This window comes from Ammospiza caudacuta, chromosome 14, assembly GCF_027887145.1.
Source record: "Ammospiza caudacuta isolate bAmmCau1 chromosome 14, bAmmCau1.pri, whole genome shotgun sequence".
NCBI classification, from domain to species: domain Eukaryota; kingdom Metazoa; phylum Chordata; class Aves; order Passeriformes; family Passerellidae; genus Ammospiza; species Ammospiza caudacuta.
Genome location: NC_080606.1, coordinates 5,535,662 through 5,552,287, shown reverse-complemented (window position 1 = coordinate 5,552,287; position 16,626 = coordinate 5,535,662). Strand labels below are relative to the sequence as shown.

Sequence of the window (16,626 nt, the reverse complement as noted above, 5' to 3'; positions counted from 1 at the left end):
AGCTTTGTCACCCTCTAGTGCTTGTATCCAAAAAGCTGGTGAGCCTGCTATGCTATTGCCTGCTCTTTTTTAGTTTCATGGGTTGGTTCAAGGTTTATTAAGGAAAAAAGAACTTGTAGAAGAGGAGCAGAATGCCAGTCAGTTGGCAGCAATAGCACAAGAAGGTTTTGACAGATCTGGGAACTGCACCAGGAATTTCTGATTCCTAGGCTACAGTATTCATTTCAAACCCAGTATTTCATCATTCATTGATTTAACTTCTTGAATTGAATTTTTGGAATCACTGAAGATCCAGCAAGATCTGTTTGGTACATCTCCATGGAAAATCCAAGATAGTTGGGTTTCTTTTCTTGGATTTCTTTTCTTTTAATAGTATGCTTTATAATAGTTTTGATCACAGTATTCCTCTGTGTAATTTCATTTAAGATGTTCAGTTGATTTATTAATTATATCTTTCTTAGGATATTAGCTGTAATGAACTTCAAGTTCTTCCCCAGCAAATAGGAAAATTGCAGTCACTTAGAGAATTGAACATAAGAAGAAATAATCTCCATATGTTGCCAGATGGTGAGCTACTCATCTTCTTTCCATTGATGTGGGCAAATTAGGCAAAGTGTTAAGAAGATAACTGATTCTTTTTTTTTGTTTGCTTTTTTTCCCTGAATGCAGAATTAGGAGACCTTCCCTTGGTAAAGCTGGATTTTTCTTGTAATAAAATTACAGAAATTCCCATTTGTTACAGAAAGTTACGTCACTTACAAGTTATAGTTTTGGATAACAATCCAATGCAGATTCCACCAGCACAGGTTAGTATTAAAGCACACAAGTACAGAAAATTTTTATTAGGATTTTAGAGGAAGCTGTTCTAAGTTATGCCAATCAAGTTTTCTCTTTTTTTTAGCTGTATTTCTTGTGTTTCTCCTTTTGGGGTGTTGTGGCTGTAAATGCAGTGCTGCAGGTATTTCTTGGGGTGTATTCTCAGCAGACATACTGTGTAATTAAGACTTTTTTTGTTCCTGTGTTTCCCCACAGATATGTTTAAAGGGCAAAGTGCATATATTTAAATTCCTCAGTATCCAGGCGTGCCTCAGAATAGATAAAAAACCAGATTCCTTGGATCTGCCATCATTAGGCAAACGAATCCCCTCCCAGCCCCTCACAGACAGGTGAGTAGTGGGATTTTTGAGTATAGAGAACATATATTGAAAAAGATGTTTATTTTCTTATGGAAAGTAAAACTGTTTCTTTCATTCTTGTGTGGGTATTTTGTGTGTTATTTTTCTTAATGTAGCATGGAAGACTTTTATCCCAATAAAAACCATGGACCAGACTCTGGCATTGGAAGTGATAATGGGGATAAAAGGTTGTCCACTACAGAAGTGAGTATTTTTTCACTGTTGAATTTGTAATTTCTGATTTTTTTAGAACTTTTTCCTTCTGTATGTTATATAATTTGAGAAATACCTCAGTAAGTTGCATCTGATATTCTTTCAGTATGTGTACGGTTGAGTTTAAACCTTTAGACTGCCATATCAGACACAAATTATATATTTCTTTAACTTTTCTGGTTAAAGTTGATTCTAATTATTATGATATGATGGGAATGTAGGAAATCATATAATAATACCATTTCTATGTCAGTTCTGCACTAAATGTGAGTGTCTTTGCAGCCATCTGATGATGATACAATCAGCCTTCACTCCCAGGTGTCAGAATCAACAAGGGAACAGACATTAAGGAATGACAATCATGTAATAGGAAGTAAACTGGATCCACAGAAAGGTAATACCACTTGTGCATTTGTTGTTTTAGGTAGCAGGGATACTTTGCTTAGGTAATCTAATGTAAGAAAATGGCACAGAATGACAGGATCATGTGTTAGTATTGTATTTTCATCAGTTCAGAAAACAATGTAATAATCACAAGCAGAAAAGCCTTGAGAGAATGGAGAAAAAATTATTTCTAGCTGAGGAAGGCACAGTTTCTATGTTTTATCTTTATCTGACATTTTTCATAAGTCCTTACTTCTCTCAGGAATAACATTTGATCAAGAGAACTGTTGTGATGTCTTTCCTGTTCTTCATAAATCCTCCCTAGACCAAGAGGCGTTTGACTACATTGATCCCAACGCAGAGGAGGGAGCTCTTCCTGAGCAGGGAGAGGCACAGATTGGCACCCTGCTCTCCTATGTCAAGGTACCAGAGACTGACAAAAGAAAAACTGTTCAATAGCCTGGATTTTTCTCTTTTTTCCTGCCTTAATTAAATTCTGACATTTTTTTCAATTTTGTTGAAGGAACGGGGAAAACATCCTGAGAAATCCCAGAAAATAGAACAAAATGAGGACTGGCGAGATGAAAAAAGGTAAATCTTCTTAATCTTTTTTGAGTTGGTTTTACTAGTAGTGGCAGGGCTGATAGTGGGGTTTTTTAAGCTCCTTGCATATGGAGGAAGGAGTTCTCATACTGAACAGAGTGTTCCTCCTGGACAGAGCATAAGCTTACAGGAAGTACTGCTTAGTTACTGCCATAATGAGCCATTTCTGTGTCTTGCTTCCCTGAAGCCAAGCAAATCACTGATGTTTAATTTTTCAGACTTCAGAAAGAGCAGCTGCTGGCTGAAGATGATGATGAACTCAAAGAAGTGACTGACCTGAGAAAAATAGCAGCTCAGTTGTTGCAGCAAGAACAAAAACACAGGTAGAACAATTTTATTAAAATAACTTCTGTTACAATTAATTTATTCTTTAACCTCTCTTATACCCAAAAGCTTTTGACACCTTATTTTGAGAAGAGCTTTGTCCAGCTGCTAAAGAGTGAAGTGACAGACTCTGTCAAGATACCTGTCCTGTGTTTCTTGTCTGAATTACACAACCTCCCTACAGTTTGTTTGTGACTGGTTATGTTTATTCAGATACAAGCTAATCTAGGTTGTACTTCCATCAGTCAATATCCTGTGGACTGAAGGGGAAATTTGTTTTTACATTATTCTGTCAAATGACAATATCTATGGATAAAAATAAATAATTTCAACTGCCTGCCTTTCTCTGCTTCATTATGGGCATCTCAACAGAACAATTCTTGAAAAGGAGCCATGGAACAAGGAGCAGATTAAAGGAATGTAATAGAACAAGTTAGCAACTATGTAAAATGAAGAACAGGAAGGAATAGCTGGAGTCACATAGAAATGGTCGGGCTGGTGTAGGAACAGTTTTTGTTCTGTCCTTCAACAAGCGAGCGAATGCTCTAAGGTACTTCTAGAGTAAACTCCTCATGTGAAATACACATGAAACCCTCAGAGAAACTGAGATCCCAATACTATGAATTGCAGGGTCTTAAAAATTCACCAGCATTTTATATTAGGTAAATATAGTAACAGTAGTGTGCATGTGTGAAAGATGAAATAGGTTTTACTTAAAACTCCAAGCCCTGCATTCAAGAATTGGTTGTTGTTCACAGGGAAGGGAAAAATAGGAATGAAATCTTAATGCCAGTGTATTCTCAGTACCTAAAGTATTGCAAATAAGGCCAAGAATGCATCATTTTCTCCTATGAAGGAAGAGAGAATGAGTGTGTTTGATGGTTTTTATGTTGCATGAGGCTCTTGTTTGATTATGTGTTTCCTGCTTATCTAATCATTTGAAATGCCAAGCCACTCCTCTGCTGAAGTAACTGCAGCTTGAATTTTACTCATTATATGTTGTCGTGTCTTAGTGCAGTGGTCTTGCTAATTGCTCTGCTTTGCCTTGTATGATGCAGATGTGCAATCTTAATAGTTCTTAAGTTTTATTTCTTTGTTTAGCATTTATATTTTAAAGTTGGCTTATGTATTTTCAGGTACATGAGCTCAAAATCTCCTCTAATAGAAAATTTAGCCCTGGTTTTGAATCTGTGGGGTTTTTTACCTGGCAATAAGAATATTATTTAGCATTTACTCAAGATACTTCTATGCTTATTTGTGGAAAATATGGTCAGTCAGTGAACAGGGAAATTGTGAAACAGTGATCCATCCTCAGGGAAATTAAGCATCACAAAATAACTCCTTACTAATCACATTTCTGTTTGTTCAGTGTATGTTTTTGTAATATTATGCAGTCTCCTCTCCTTTTGCTTGCTATGCTAATAACTTCCCTGTGCTCTCCCATCAACCTCTCCTGCTTCCTCCTTCCGTCTGTGGCTTTGGTGTGCATGAACTGTGAATTCAGACGAAGGCCGCTGAGCTATAGAAGTTCATTCAGTGAAAAGCTCTTCCAGAGGACCAGGGCGGCAGGACGTGCATCAAGGTATAAAGAGTTCAAGTGTGGACAAAAGAAATGCTCTTGGCCATTTCCTGAACAAACACAGAGCTCAAGGGATTGGCTGAGGTAGCCTAAGAGGTTTTGTTATCAAAAATAGTTTGTAATACATTCTTTGTTCTTTAGGATTAAATATTAATTAAGAAAAATATTTAATTAGGCAATTCTCCAAAGAGCACTTTGAGTCCAAACCTAAAAGCTTTTCTTTTTCTTTAAGTATACAGCCTCAGATACAGTATCTCATGCAATGTGGTGCTTTCAGTTTTTTGGGGTTTTGTTTGGTTGGTGTTTTTGTGTTGTTTGCTTGATACTTTGGTTTTAAAGTGATGATATTCAGAGATAATTTGTTTTGCATTTGACCCATGGTGGAAGTATTTGTAATATACAAACCCCACCAGTAACATAAAATTGGAGGATGGTGTAGACTATACTCAAACATGTAAGTGTTGAATCAAGTGATTTCAGACTTGATTGCCTTATAAATTGAAGCTCTGTGACTTAGTCTGGGTACTCCTTGTCTTTTTCAAAAGACAGTAGGGTAGTTTAGATTAAATAATTTTCATTGGTTCCAAATGAGCCTGTTTGAATTTGCATCACAATTAACTCTGAGTACTTACCTGGCAGCAGTGATTTCCTAAAACTGTCTAAATCCAGAAGACACAGCTTCAGTCACAAAGCAGAGCCAGATGTGAAGTCAGTGGACTTCTCTGGAACAAGTTGGAAGCAAATCATCTTTGTCTCACTGCACACTGATTTCTAGTGTCTTTTTACACTTTAGAGATTCATGGTAGTACTTGCTTGTCTAGATTTGAAGATAGCTAACCTTAAAGTAACACTTCCATTTTCACATCATTTGTGTCTGTTAATCATTGTTATGTTTGCATAAAATCTGACAGTGTAAGTGGCTGAGAAGAGATTCCACTCTTTAAACCCTGAAATTTGATAAAATATTTTCCAATATCTTTGTTGCTCTTGCCATTGCCTTTCTCTCTCATCTGGTCAAGCACTTTGGAGTAGATGCTGTGCTTGCATAGTATAAAAGTAGAATATATAAATATGTGGTGTTGAGTAATTTAGATTTTAAAAATTGTGTTTTAGAACCCTTTCAGAGGATTAATTTGTGTGCTACCTCTGTAACAACAGAATTGGTGAGATTTGTAGGAATTATAAGTAGGAAATTAATTGCAGTTCTAGCTCAATTATCCTATGCAAGTTCTTAGTTCATGGATCAGTCAGGACTGATCAGTGAACTAAGGTCAATCAGTATTTAGCCTGATAATTGACCTATACAATAAAGATTTGAGTTTAATGAGCCATGGCATGAGTGACAACCGTTGCTGAAATTTTGGGCCATCAACACCACACTTGAGTGTAACTTCTGAACTCAAACTACTTTCATGTTACATACTCTGCTTTGCACTGTATTTCCTGGAAGACAGTAATTAATGTGCCTGCAGTGATTCCCCCTGACCCCCTTTCAGCTGAAAAAATTATTTAGCCAGTTGTCTGCAATTTGGCAAATTCAGATTAATTTTCTTCAGTATTTTTTTTTGTTAAAAGCTTTCAAGTTCATTATTCTGCAGGAAATTGAGATTTCTGTAACTTAGCTTGCAACATGTCAGCTGCTGAACTTGCTGTTACTTCCCCATCTATATTCTTCAATTTTTAAACAGGAGCTTTCAAAAATTACTGGCTTTGTTTTAGGAAGTATAAGAATATACTTTGTTTAAATAATTTTAAGTTCATTATGAACTCAATCATTAATTACATACATGTTGCACAGAAATGGTGAAAAGCAGCTGAAAAGTGTATGTATATATATGTTAGAATTAGCTTCAATAGTTTTTCCTTGCATTTTAGATAATAAGTATAGAAAAGGTATAGCCTGTATTATATACAATCATTGCATTTACACTACAGTGCCAGTTTTAGTGCAAGTGTTGCATCAAACTGAGTCTAATTTTTTTCTTTACTTGTAATTGTTGTTTGCTCCAAAGTCCCACTGAATTTCTCATTTTTTTCAGTTGAAGACAAAGCTAGTTTATATGGGGGTTCTCTGTAAAAAGCAATGGCTTTAAAACAGCATCTTTATATTCTGGATTTATAACCCATGCACTGAATATCTTTTTGGTTACATTTTTTTTCAGGCTGTAGTATAAATTAATCCTGGAATGCCCTCTCAAAACTTAGTTTCTGAACACAGAATAGAGGAGGCAGATGCTACAGACTGAGTGCAGCAGGCATTTACAGGCTTAACTTTTACAGGCTTTAACTTTTACAGACATTTACAGGTTTACAGGCTTAACTTCTCATAATCCCATTAAAGTGAGGGTCACACTATGAGAGGTTTATACTGCAAATGAGATTACTGAGCTCAAAGTTATCACAGTAATCAGGGAAGTTTGATTGAAAAATCATCAGTCATTTAAAGTAAATGGCTGTGCTGCACTATGTAATGGTAAAGGAATATAAAAAGGGGCTGCTGTTTTACTTTCTTCCATGGAATAGTTGAGTTCTGATTCTTAATACATTCTAGTTCTCAATATAATTCTGTATAAATACACTTCCATCACACTTCTGCCCATGAGTTCAGTGTCAAAGTGTAATTTTGCTACCTTCAAGAGTTCAGAATTTTTCACTTTAATCAAGGTTATGCTAACTTGAACACATTTAGTTTTAAGTGTTACTGATAATTTTATTTTTGGCACTTAAAACATCCATAATAGCTCATATCATTTTTCTGTGCACACACAAACATGTGGTATGTGTTTGCTCCAGATGAAAGCACCTTTCTGACTCTCTCTAAGTTCAGGCTTTTTTGGCTCTTTACCATGTAGAAGAATGGAATTTCCATTAAATTCTGCATTAAAATTTTCATTTAGTTCTTAGCCTGTGTTCCTCAATTTCCACCTCACCTTTTAACCTTCATTTCCTTTGCACTTGTGATGTTTCTTTCTCAGCCACCTTCTCATCTGCCCCTTCTGACTTTTTGTGCTCAGTCTCTCTCTATCCTTGCTGGTCTGCTTTAGGTTGACTATCTGTCTTTAATTTTAAGGAACAGTGGGGTCTTTTGTGTTTAGAGCAGCATCACAGGTGTTTAGATGTGCTCTTTTGTGTTTAGAGCACATCTCACACAGGTGTGAGATCAGTTGAAATAGTATCTATTTAGGGAGAAAAATAAGAGGAGATTTCATTTTGGTTTGAACTATCACCAAGTTTTGCTTCCTTAAAGTACAGAACTTGAAATACTTCAAGGGCTGGAAATTATACTCTTAATTCAAATGGAAGCAGGAATGGGCCTGGATTTCATGTGTATACACACACATTTTAGTTTTATGGAAGGTGCCACTTAATGTTCAAAACTTTTTTTATTTACAGGAAATGTGATGCAGTGAAAGTAACATATACTAAGAAAATTGTTTCAAATACCTTTTTTTTTTCCTAGGCTTCTTAATCATTCAGTTTCAGTAAACACAAGGAACAGGCCCAAGCAGCCAATGGAATCTGAAAAATGGTATTGATATACTTAAATATATCACAACTTTCAGTCTTTTATTGCTTTCATTTTTGTTCATTGTGTTACTACTGCCACCTTCTGTCATAATGCTTTTAAAAGCTCATGATGAAATTGAAGCTACAAGAGTAATCTATTCTTGAGCTTCTTTCTTTCAGATCAAAAAAAAAAGTGTTCTTCTGAGCATTTAGGAAAGTAGATGTCATACAGAAACAAATTTGTAGGTTTGATTATGGCAGCAATTAATTTGTTTCAGAACTCCAGTTCCATTGTGGAGGTTGTAGCTCCCCCCACAGGTGATGGTGCTGTGCAGATGCCTTATCCTGTGTGACACAGGGTGGCACAGGAGCTGTGCTTGGGCATCTGCACTTTCCAGTTTTCCTCCTTGGCAATCCTTTTGTGCTCTTCAGAGCTGTTGGAAAAGCATTGCTGGGAGCTCAGCCTACAGCACCTTTATTGTTTTTGGAGGGTGTGTTAGTGAGGAATGCACTGTCTGCAGAAGCTGTACTTAGGCTTTTTCTTTGAATTTAAATAAAGAAAAAAGGCACAACACCCAAACACAAAATAAAGCATAAAAACCCCAAAAAACAAACCAAACAACAGCAAGCCCAGAAATCAACAGTAATCAGAAATACCCAAAGCCTTGCTTTCAGGGAACTGGGAGATGTCCAGACCCATGTGGGGAGAAAAAAGCTGATGGTGCTGGGTCGCAGTGGGGTGGGAATGGCTCTGTGCAGTTCAGCTGCACCTCAGGGGAGCATCTTGAGCCAGTGCAGCTCCCTCAGTGTGACACATCCTTTGCTGTCTCCCCTCTCAGTGGTACCTGTGGTTTGCAGAGCTGCCTGCATCATGTGCTGTGCTTGTGTGACCCCTCCTGCAGCTGTTACCTGGAACCTTCCAGGCCTTGCTTACTTAGCACAGCTTCTCTGTGAGCTGCTGTCACCTGTTCAAGTGTGCACCTCTGTTAGGCTTCTTTATTAGAGGGTAATCCAGGAAGAAATAAACTTGCCTTTTCCTTTTTTGTTAATGAAACAGGCAGTTCTGAAACTTAAAACCAAAACAAACTAATAGAATCAAAGCAAGTTTTATCTGAATAAAGTACTGTAGTATGGAAGACCCATTGTCAAGTTCTATTAAAGGAGAGTGAAATATGATTTCAGATTTTAGTTAAGTGGTCATACTTTGAATCCACATTGTGACATCTTATACAGATGGCAAAAAAAATACTGTAGTGCTGTGGAGAAGCCACTTTTTAAGGGTTCACTTTTTTGTTATTTTCAAGTAACTTGTTTTAAAGTACACAAAAAAGTAGTGTGCTTCATAATGCCTTTCATCTTATTTTTTAGTGTTTCAACAAATGAAGTGAATTCCTCAGTGTCCCCATACAGCTGGCAGGTAAATATTCAAATGTAAATGTGGGGGCTTTATATCTGAGTGGTTTTGTTGTTGTTGTTGTTTCCTTGATTTTGTCTCTGTGGCAGAAAACTTTATGCATTTGTATGGTTGCTTATAGACATAGTTCTTGAAGGTGTCTTAATTGTGGTGGAAAATATGAACTCTTTGGAGATCTTATGCCTCAGTTTGACTTGTTTGTAATGGAGGCCTTTTGTTTTAAAAGCATGTGGTACCAGCTTTAAGGTCTTGAAACTACTGAGGCATAAATTTTACTTTCTTTGGTTTAGTATGTCCTTCCATATAAAGGTATTGCCTCACCATAATGTTCAGTTTGGATTTTAGATGCAGCTTCTGGATGGGTTGAAGTATGAAGTATTTCATTTCCCATACCTCAATGAGAAGCTTGCATGATGTGACAAAATTCCAATTAAACTGTAGAGAGTACCTTATTCTTTCAATCTGTTAGTTGTCTACACTTGCTTTAAATGCCTTCATATTCTCGGAGGAAGAAACAAATCTTGTGGTTCCCTTCAGAAACAGTCCATTCAGATTGTCTACTTTCAATTTTCATGTAGTAGACAGTCATATATATTTATTATTATTTAAGAATCAATCTACTTCAGCTGTCTCCTCAGTATGTATTACATAATACAATACTTTGAAAGAGAGATTTCTCTTCCAGCTTGTTGGGGTGTATAATCTTTTAGATAGAAACAGCCAACAACTACTCCAACTGTCTTGTTGTAGCCATCCTTTCTCTGTGTGATGAGTATTCACAGTGAGAAATTAGATGTGCTGGTGGCTAACCACACTTGAAATTGATATTTCTGGCAGCCTTTGGTGGTTTCCTTACCTACCTACAAAATTAGTCTCAATGCTGAGAAGTGTTACTTTCTGAAGAATTATTTCATAGGTTCTTTTTCTTCTGTGAAATATTTTTTTCAAATTCTAAAATACAAGTGGTTTCTACCAGAATCACCATTAAGAGTGTTCAACTTTCAGGTCATAAAGCTAGATTGAGGCAGGCAAGCAATTAACAATTGTAGTTCATAATAATTTGTGCTAATGCACAAGAGGGATGTTTAAATTTTACATTAAAGTATTTCTGACTATTACAGCCACTGGAAAACCAGAAGGATTTGGTGGATGAGCAGCACTGGCCAGAAACACAGCCAGTAATCTGGCAGAATGAAGAAAGAAGGAGAAGTAAACAAATTAGAAAAGAGTATTTCAAGGTAATGAGGGGAGTGAGGATGGGTGACAGTTTTTTTTGTTTTGGTTTGGGTTTTTTTAAATAAGAATAGAAGAAGCTATAGAACTAAGTAAAGGTAGATCCTCAAAGGTTGTGATGCATTTAAATTTGCATGTAACGTACAATTTTTTATTTTACTCTTTTGATTAATATATATGTGTGTATTTAAGATAATTTGAGAGTGCAGGAAAATCAAGAGGAAAAAAAATGATTGAAGATTTTGTTTATCCTTTAAAGAAAAGAAAGTAATTAATTATTATTTTCTGCAAAAACCAAAAACTAATTTTGTCACTGGTCCTTCACCATCTATTTGGAGGGATTTTTATTTAGCTAGTTATGTACTTATTTTTAGTGCAAAGAAAAGATACATTGCCTTTTTTTTGCAGCATGGTTCTAGGAATGATTTATGCCTTTTGGGTCTCATGGCATGAGTTTTCATTTCAGAAGGAGTATTTTCAGTGTTCCCTTGCTGCTGTAGTGTGCACCCTCAGTCAGCAGGTGCCAGTGTCTGCTTTGTGCAGAACAGAGGGGAAGTTCTAGCAGCACTGGGAAACATTTGTTTTGGGCTAAGTAGAGAAGTAGGAGAGCTCTGAGCAGTGCTAGGTTGAATTGAAATTAAATTTGTCACTTATGAAATTAGTTTCTTGGTCTTTGCCATCAAACATCTTTGTGAAATGCCAGGGAACTTCAAAGAAATTAAATTCTTTATGAGAACAGAGCATGCCATCCATCTCAGATATCTCAGATATATTGTTGTGCTTACAGAAGCTTTTTCTTTTTTTTCCTGAAGAGAATATGGAGTTGTATCCTCTTTCCAGGGTTTTCATCCTGAAATTAATTTTTTATGTGGCATTGGAGGAGAAGGAGAGAGAATCTTCTCAGTAAAGCAGAATTCAGTGGTTTGCCTGGTTAAAGAGCTGTGCTACCACTACAGAACTGTTGCTCATAACTCAGCAGTCAGTTGTGAGCTCTGTGATGGGAGCAGATGCCTGAAATCACATTACACACAGCTGTAGATGGGTCTCCTAAGTGAATTAAACAGCCTGTAGCAGTAACAAACAACACTTTTCATGGTTTCATTTGGAAAACTAAGGCAATAAGCCACTGAAACAGAGCCTGTTTGCCATGGCAAACTGGAAAAAAAATAGACACCAGTGCTGTTGTGAGAAAGCAGCGACAATGCAGTTGTCTCTTGCTTAGCCTGGATTTGTGTCACATCATGAGGAGGAGTAGCCTGGCCGTGTACACCCCACGAACTTGGACTTTTGTGGTGATGGTCTCTTTAATTCAATCTGCATGGGGCTTCTCTAATTTTTACTACACTTGATCTGTAGACAATGAAATACATTTATTTTTTTTAAATACCACTTTTGTAAATTTTTTCCTTCAATTCCTCCTTCATTATCTCCACTTTCTGCATAATCAGGGAAGTGGGACAGTGCTGAAGGCAACACACAACAGATCAGCCAAACCTGTGGGTAAATCATTGTCTTAAATACATAAAAGGATGTGATCAGGCTTTGAAGTTTTAAAGGCAACCTTAATCTTTTTCAATTTAATTTTTTGCAATGTCAAGTCAATCTCCTGAAGTGTAAGCAATCTTAGTCACTTAAAACATATTACAAAAGCAGCTTTCACAGGTTGCATAATTTTTTCTAAGAAATAATGCTTCATTTAGCAGTTGTTAAGATCTTTTCACTTGGATCAGCTGTCACATGCAGAGTTCACATTATGAAAGTGTTTAGTTTTAAAATGCACTTATCTCTTCAACTAATGAAGATCTTGTCTCGCCTAGAAATGTCATGTTCTTTTCTGGTTTGTTTCTTTTTGTTCCTTTGTTTCTGTAACATAGCCTTTTTTCTCTGCAGCTTCATTAGTAATAAATAACATCTGAGTGAAAGCAAAGCTTTTAGTTCAAATGGAAACCATGCTTTCATTTTAAAGTAATAATTGTGTGTGTTTTGCAGTATAAGTCTTCCAGAAAGAGTTCAAGTGGAAATGAAAATGATGAGGTGAGATGTAGTAATTGTTGGAAATACTAAGAAATAAATGTATTCTTCTGTCTTTTTTGAACAAATTAACTTTGCATTCCAAAGCCATAGCAGAAATAACTATTATACTCCTTTATTTGAAAAAAATGATCATGATTGCCTGCTGGGGAGCAGTAGGATGTTTGCTTGCTTTGGTAATAGCAAAATTAATTCACCTATCAAGCAGAGGTGATGTAAAACTAGTATTTGATAAACAGCCAACAGTGGTTCCTTGCCTTACATATTTTAAATTTAGTTGCTGCCAGTTTGTAGCATACTTGATAAATGTTACACGTCTCATGGATTTCATAATTTCATGTTTCTTGTTAAATCATCATTTTCATTTTTATAATTTCATCTTTTTGATTTCTTTTTAGCAAGACAGTGATAATACTAATGTGTCCCCACAGTCTCCTGTGTCGTCTGAGGTACAAGTTTGTGGGTTTGCTTTTCATTCAACAAACATTTCTTTGTGTTCATTGCTGTCACCAGGTTTTCATGCAGATACAAAGCTGTTCGTTTCCTTTGAAATTACAATTAGAGGTATTTCATCATAATAAAAATTTAAAAAAGAGACAGAAATTAGAGACAGATATTGCAACTTGTTTTACCTTTGCAACTCTGGTCTCCACTAGAGTTGTTCTTTTTGACTGGTGTGAGGAAATGTGCATTGCTTTGTCTCCATTATCTTTCCTGATGAAAATACTAATGAAACAAAAATGAAATTTGCCATATTTGATAGGCCTTCCTAGAGAATACTGCTCCTCAGGGCACGTAGTCCCTGAGAGGATTTGAAGTTTATGGTTTAGTACTTTATACATCACCAGGAACCCAAAGGTGGTGACACTGCTTGAGGAGCTTGAGCCTTCTCAATCCTGGGTGTCACCTTTGTGGTGCAAAAACGGGGTGGCTGTGCATGGAGTGTCACTGGGAGAGCACTGCACTGCTTAGCTCAGAGTAAAGCAAATATTATTAACATTTCTTCCTCATGTCTGTGAGGAGCCTGAGAGAGCAGAATTAAAACCTCTCCCAGAATACACAGGAATGAAACAAGGTTATCTCTTGTACATAGCAAGATATTGAGTGCATTCCCTTTTCAGATGGTGAAATGATAAAAACCTGGTCTTCATAGTTGGAAGTAGATATTTCTTAAGAAATGTTGTGATACTAAATATTGGGAGAATATTTGCATCTGCTTACAGCTGGCTTAAACTCTGTTCACAGAATGATTTGCAGTAGTTTGAAATATTTTGAAATACATTTTAGATAATCTGGTGCTGCTTTCCTCTCTCATCATGACAGTTTTATTTATATGTTGTAAGGTTACATTCATTCAATTCATTTTATCTTGTCCTCTTTGAAAGACTTACAGTTAAGCAGGACTTACAGTTATCTTAGGCAAAAATAATTTAAACAGTATCTTGATGGGAACAAAAGTTCTTTCTTTTAATGAGTGGAAGAAAACTGACTTGATCTCTTTTAACAGGATTATGAAAGGACAGATAGTAACACTCATGGTCCATTTGGTCTCAAACCAAGGTCAGGTAAGCTGCTGTTCTCTAGCACAGTGTATTTATTTGCCAGGCTGCAAGAGGCATAGCAGATGTCACAGTACAGCAGTTCACTCCATTTACTTATCACTGCAGAGTACTGGGAAAGCACAGACAGCTGCTTTGGCAAACAAATAATTGGAAGCTTCTCAAGTTTCAGAGTGATTTGTTTGGGATTTTTGGGGGGATTGTTTTTTTTAAAGTTTTTTTTTCCACTTCTTTATTTTGTGCATACTTAGTAATTGTCAAAGAACAGAGAAACAATACACAATTGTTCTCAAGGTTTGATGGCTTAAAAGCTTTATACTTGATTAAAAGTAAAACACAATGCAAATACTTCCAAAGCCAGATGGAGATTCTTGAAGAAGTGCAGATGGAGTTGTGTTGTCCCATACTGATAATTCAATACTGAGGTCACATCAGTCTCCATATTTTCTAATTATCCACTTACACTTAAGTCAGATGATCTCTGCATTTTATTTGAAAGATGTTTCATAGGCAGCATCTTTTCTAGCAGGATGCTTAAATATGTTTGTTCTTAGAAGTGCTGCAAGTTTTTTCCCGTTTTTGTAGTTTTTGTCAGTTATAGATCTTTAGTTTTTGAATCTGAATTCTGACTGACTTCCCTCCTGTTTGACAGCTTTCAGCCGTGCCTCACGCCAGGACTACGGTGCAGTGGATCCTGGCTTTACTATGAGGAGGAAAATGGAACATTTAAGGGAAGAGAGGGAACAAATCAGGCAGCTTCGCAGTGTAGGTACCATCATTCACTCCATGGGTGCAGTGCATTTGCTGTGCTCTGTTCCACAATTTAAATCTGCATTTTAAAGGCCTCCAATTTGTTGTAAAAGGGCATCTCTGTAGTGGTATTTCTTCCTAAGGAATTTCATGTAACAGGCTACACTGGTACTTGTTTGTGTCCAACCAAAATACCAGCTGGGAATTAGTTGGGGTTGTTTTCTTTCTAAAAAACAAAGTTAAATTAATTTTTTTCTGAGGTTTTAAATTTTCTAGGGACACAATAAATCTGCTTGTGTTTGCTATTGTTTGACCTGAGATCTGAAGAAAAATTATTACTGTTTTCTAAATGGCCAAATGCTTTTTGAGTGTAAAAAGTTGCTGCAAATTTCTTAATCCTGAATGGGATCTACATTTTGGATATCTGGTAAATTGTTTTTTGTTTTCAAGGCATTTAGCAGTTAGAGTTGACTAAATCATAGCTGCTTTGCTTTTCAAGGCAGCGCTGAATTGTGGTATGACTTCTCTGAAGGATGTTTGTTTTCTGGTTCACTTCCTGAGCAGTGAAGTTGGGCTTGTTGTTGGGCTGGGAAAAACCATTTTTTGCCATCTCTATTTTGCAACACAACTTTTCCTACAGTTGTGTTCCCTTCTTTTTTTATTCTCATAAAATCATTTTTTTCCTTCTCATAAAATCCTGTTTGGTTTCAACTCACAGATTCTGCCCACTAAGCACTGATCACATATTCAGCATACCATTTCTGTCCTTAAGTTCTGTGCTTTCCAGTTATGAACAGTGGAATTTTGTATGGGCTTGAGAGCTGTGTATTCTGGTCATTGTTGGCAGAATGTCTTTCACAGTGTATGTTGTTGTGTCATTTAAAAAACCCCCACAAAATAACATAAAACACAAGAAAAACCCAACAATACAAACAAAAGGAACACAGAGCCTGTAAAGAGAAAAGGATGTTTATACTGAGTAAAGCATAAATTTATTCTGTTTATTTCACTTTAGCATTAAAATGTTCCTTTTAAACATCTACATGCTTTAAAATACCATGCTTTTAAACTGAAAAGCTATCTAATGTTGAGAGTAACTTCCCTATGGCCTTTTTCCTAGAATCTTGAGTCCAGGTTGAAGGTGATCCTGCCAGATGACATTGGAGCAGCCTTGATGGATGGGGTGGTTCTTTGCCATTTAGCCAATCACATAAGGCCACGTTCTGTTGCCAGCATTCACGTCCCATCGCCAGCAGTGGTAAGGCATCAATCATTTATCTCATTCTTGGTACATCTTACATGAAAAGAAGTTTTTGAATTTCAGTATTAAACACTGTGACTCATGTTTACCACATTAATTTACTACATTACTCACTTCGTTTTTCTTGGAAGAAGCCTTAAGCGAGGCTCAGAAGTTTAGTTTAAGAGCTGTTTTCCTCATACCGAGTCTTCATAAAATGTGTCCTGTGTTTTAGTAACTGTAAGTGAATTAACATCAGAAATATGCACTCCTTCATGAATGTCTGATGAAGATTTAATATCCTGTCTCCACAGCCTAAACTCAGCATGGCAAAGTGCCGAAGAAATGTTGAAAACTTTCTTGATGCTTGTAAAAAATTGGGCGTTCCACAGGTACTCTAATTGCTTTATTGATTTATTAATAACCACAGAAAATGTCAACAAATACTGACTTTGGGGTGTTAGGGGAGCTTTGTTTAGGGAGCAGTAGTGATTATGACATTGACCAGAGAACTTGAAGATCTGAACAGAAATTCCATTCCAGAAGTTGAGGAAGCTACTTTATGGGTTTCTAGTCAGTTCTTAATAGTAAAAATAACACTAACCTCCTTATAA

The 16,626-nt window shown here is 36.4% G+C and overlaps 1 protein-coding gene across 1 annotated transcript in view; it reads left to right on the top strand.

Annotated features, from left to right (window-relative positions):
- LRCH2 (leucine rich repeats and calponin homology domain containing 2) overlaps positions 1–16,626 on the top strand; it is a 39,771-nt gene that overhangs the window by 14,881 nt on the left and 8,264 nt on the right. The window contains exons 4-21 of the mRNA XM_058813951.1: positions 462–567; positions 670–806; positions 1,033–1,166; positions 1,292–1,379; positions 1,671–1,782; positions 2,098–2,195; positions 2,296–2,363; positions 2,594–2,698; positions 4,204–4,281; positions 7,739–7,807; positions 9,154–9,202; positions 10,321–10,437; positions 12,422–12,466; positions 12,862–12,912; positions 13,971–14,028; positions 14,675–14,787; positions 15,893–16,030; positions 16,327–16,404. Coding sequence (XP_058669934.1) covers positions 462–567; positions 670–806; positions 1,033–1,166; positions 1,292–1,379; positions 1,671–1,782; positions 2,098–2,195; positions 2,296–2,363; positions 2,594–2,698; positions 4,204–4,281; positions 7,739–7,807; positions 9,154–9,202; positions 10,321–10,437; positions 12,422–12,466; positions 12,862–12,912; positions 13,971–14,028; positions 14,675–14,787; positions 15,893–16,030; positions 16,327–16,404 — 1,644 coding nt within the window. The remainder of the gene's footprint in view (positions 1–461; positions 568–669; positions 807–1,032; positions 1,167–1,291; positions 1,380–1,670; positions 1,783–2,097; positions 2,196–2,295; positions 2,364–2,593; positions 2,699–4,203; positions 4,282–7,738; positions 7,808–9,153; positions 9,203–10,320; positions 10,438–12,421; positions 12,467–12,861; positions 12,913–13,970; positions 14,029–14,674; positions 14,788–15,892; positions 16,031–16,326; positions 16,405–16,626) is intronic.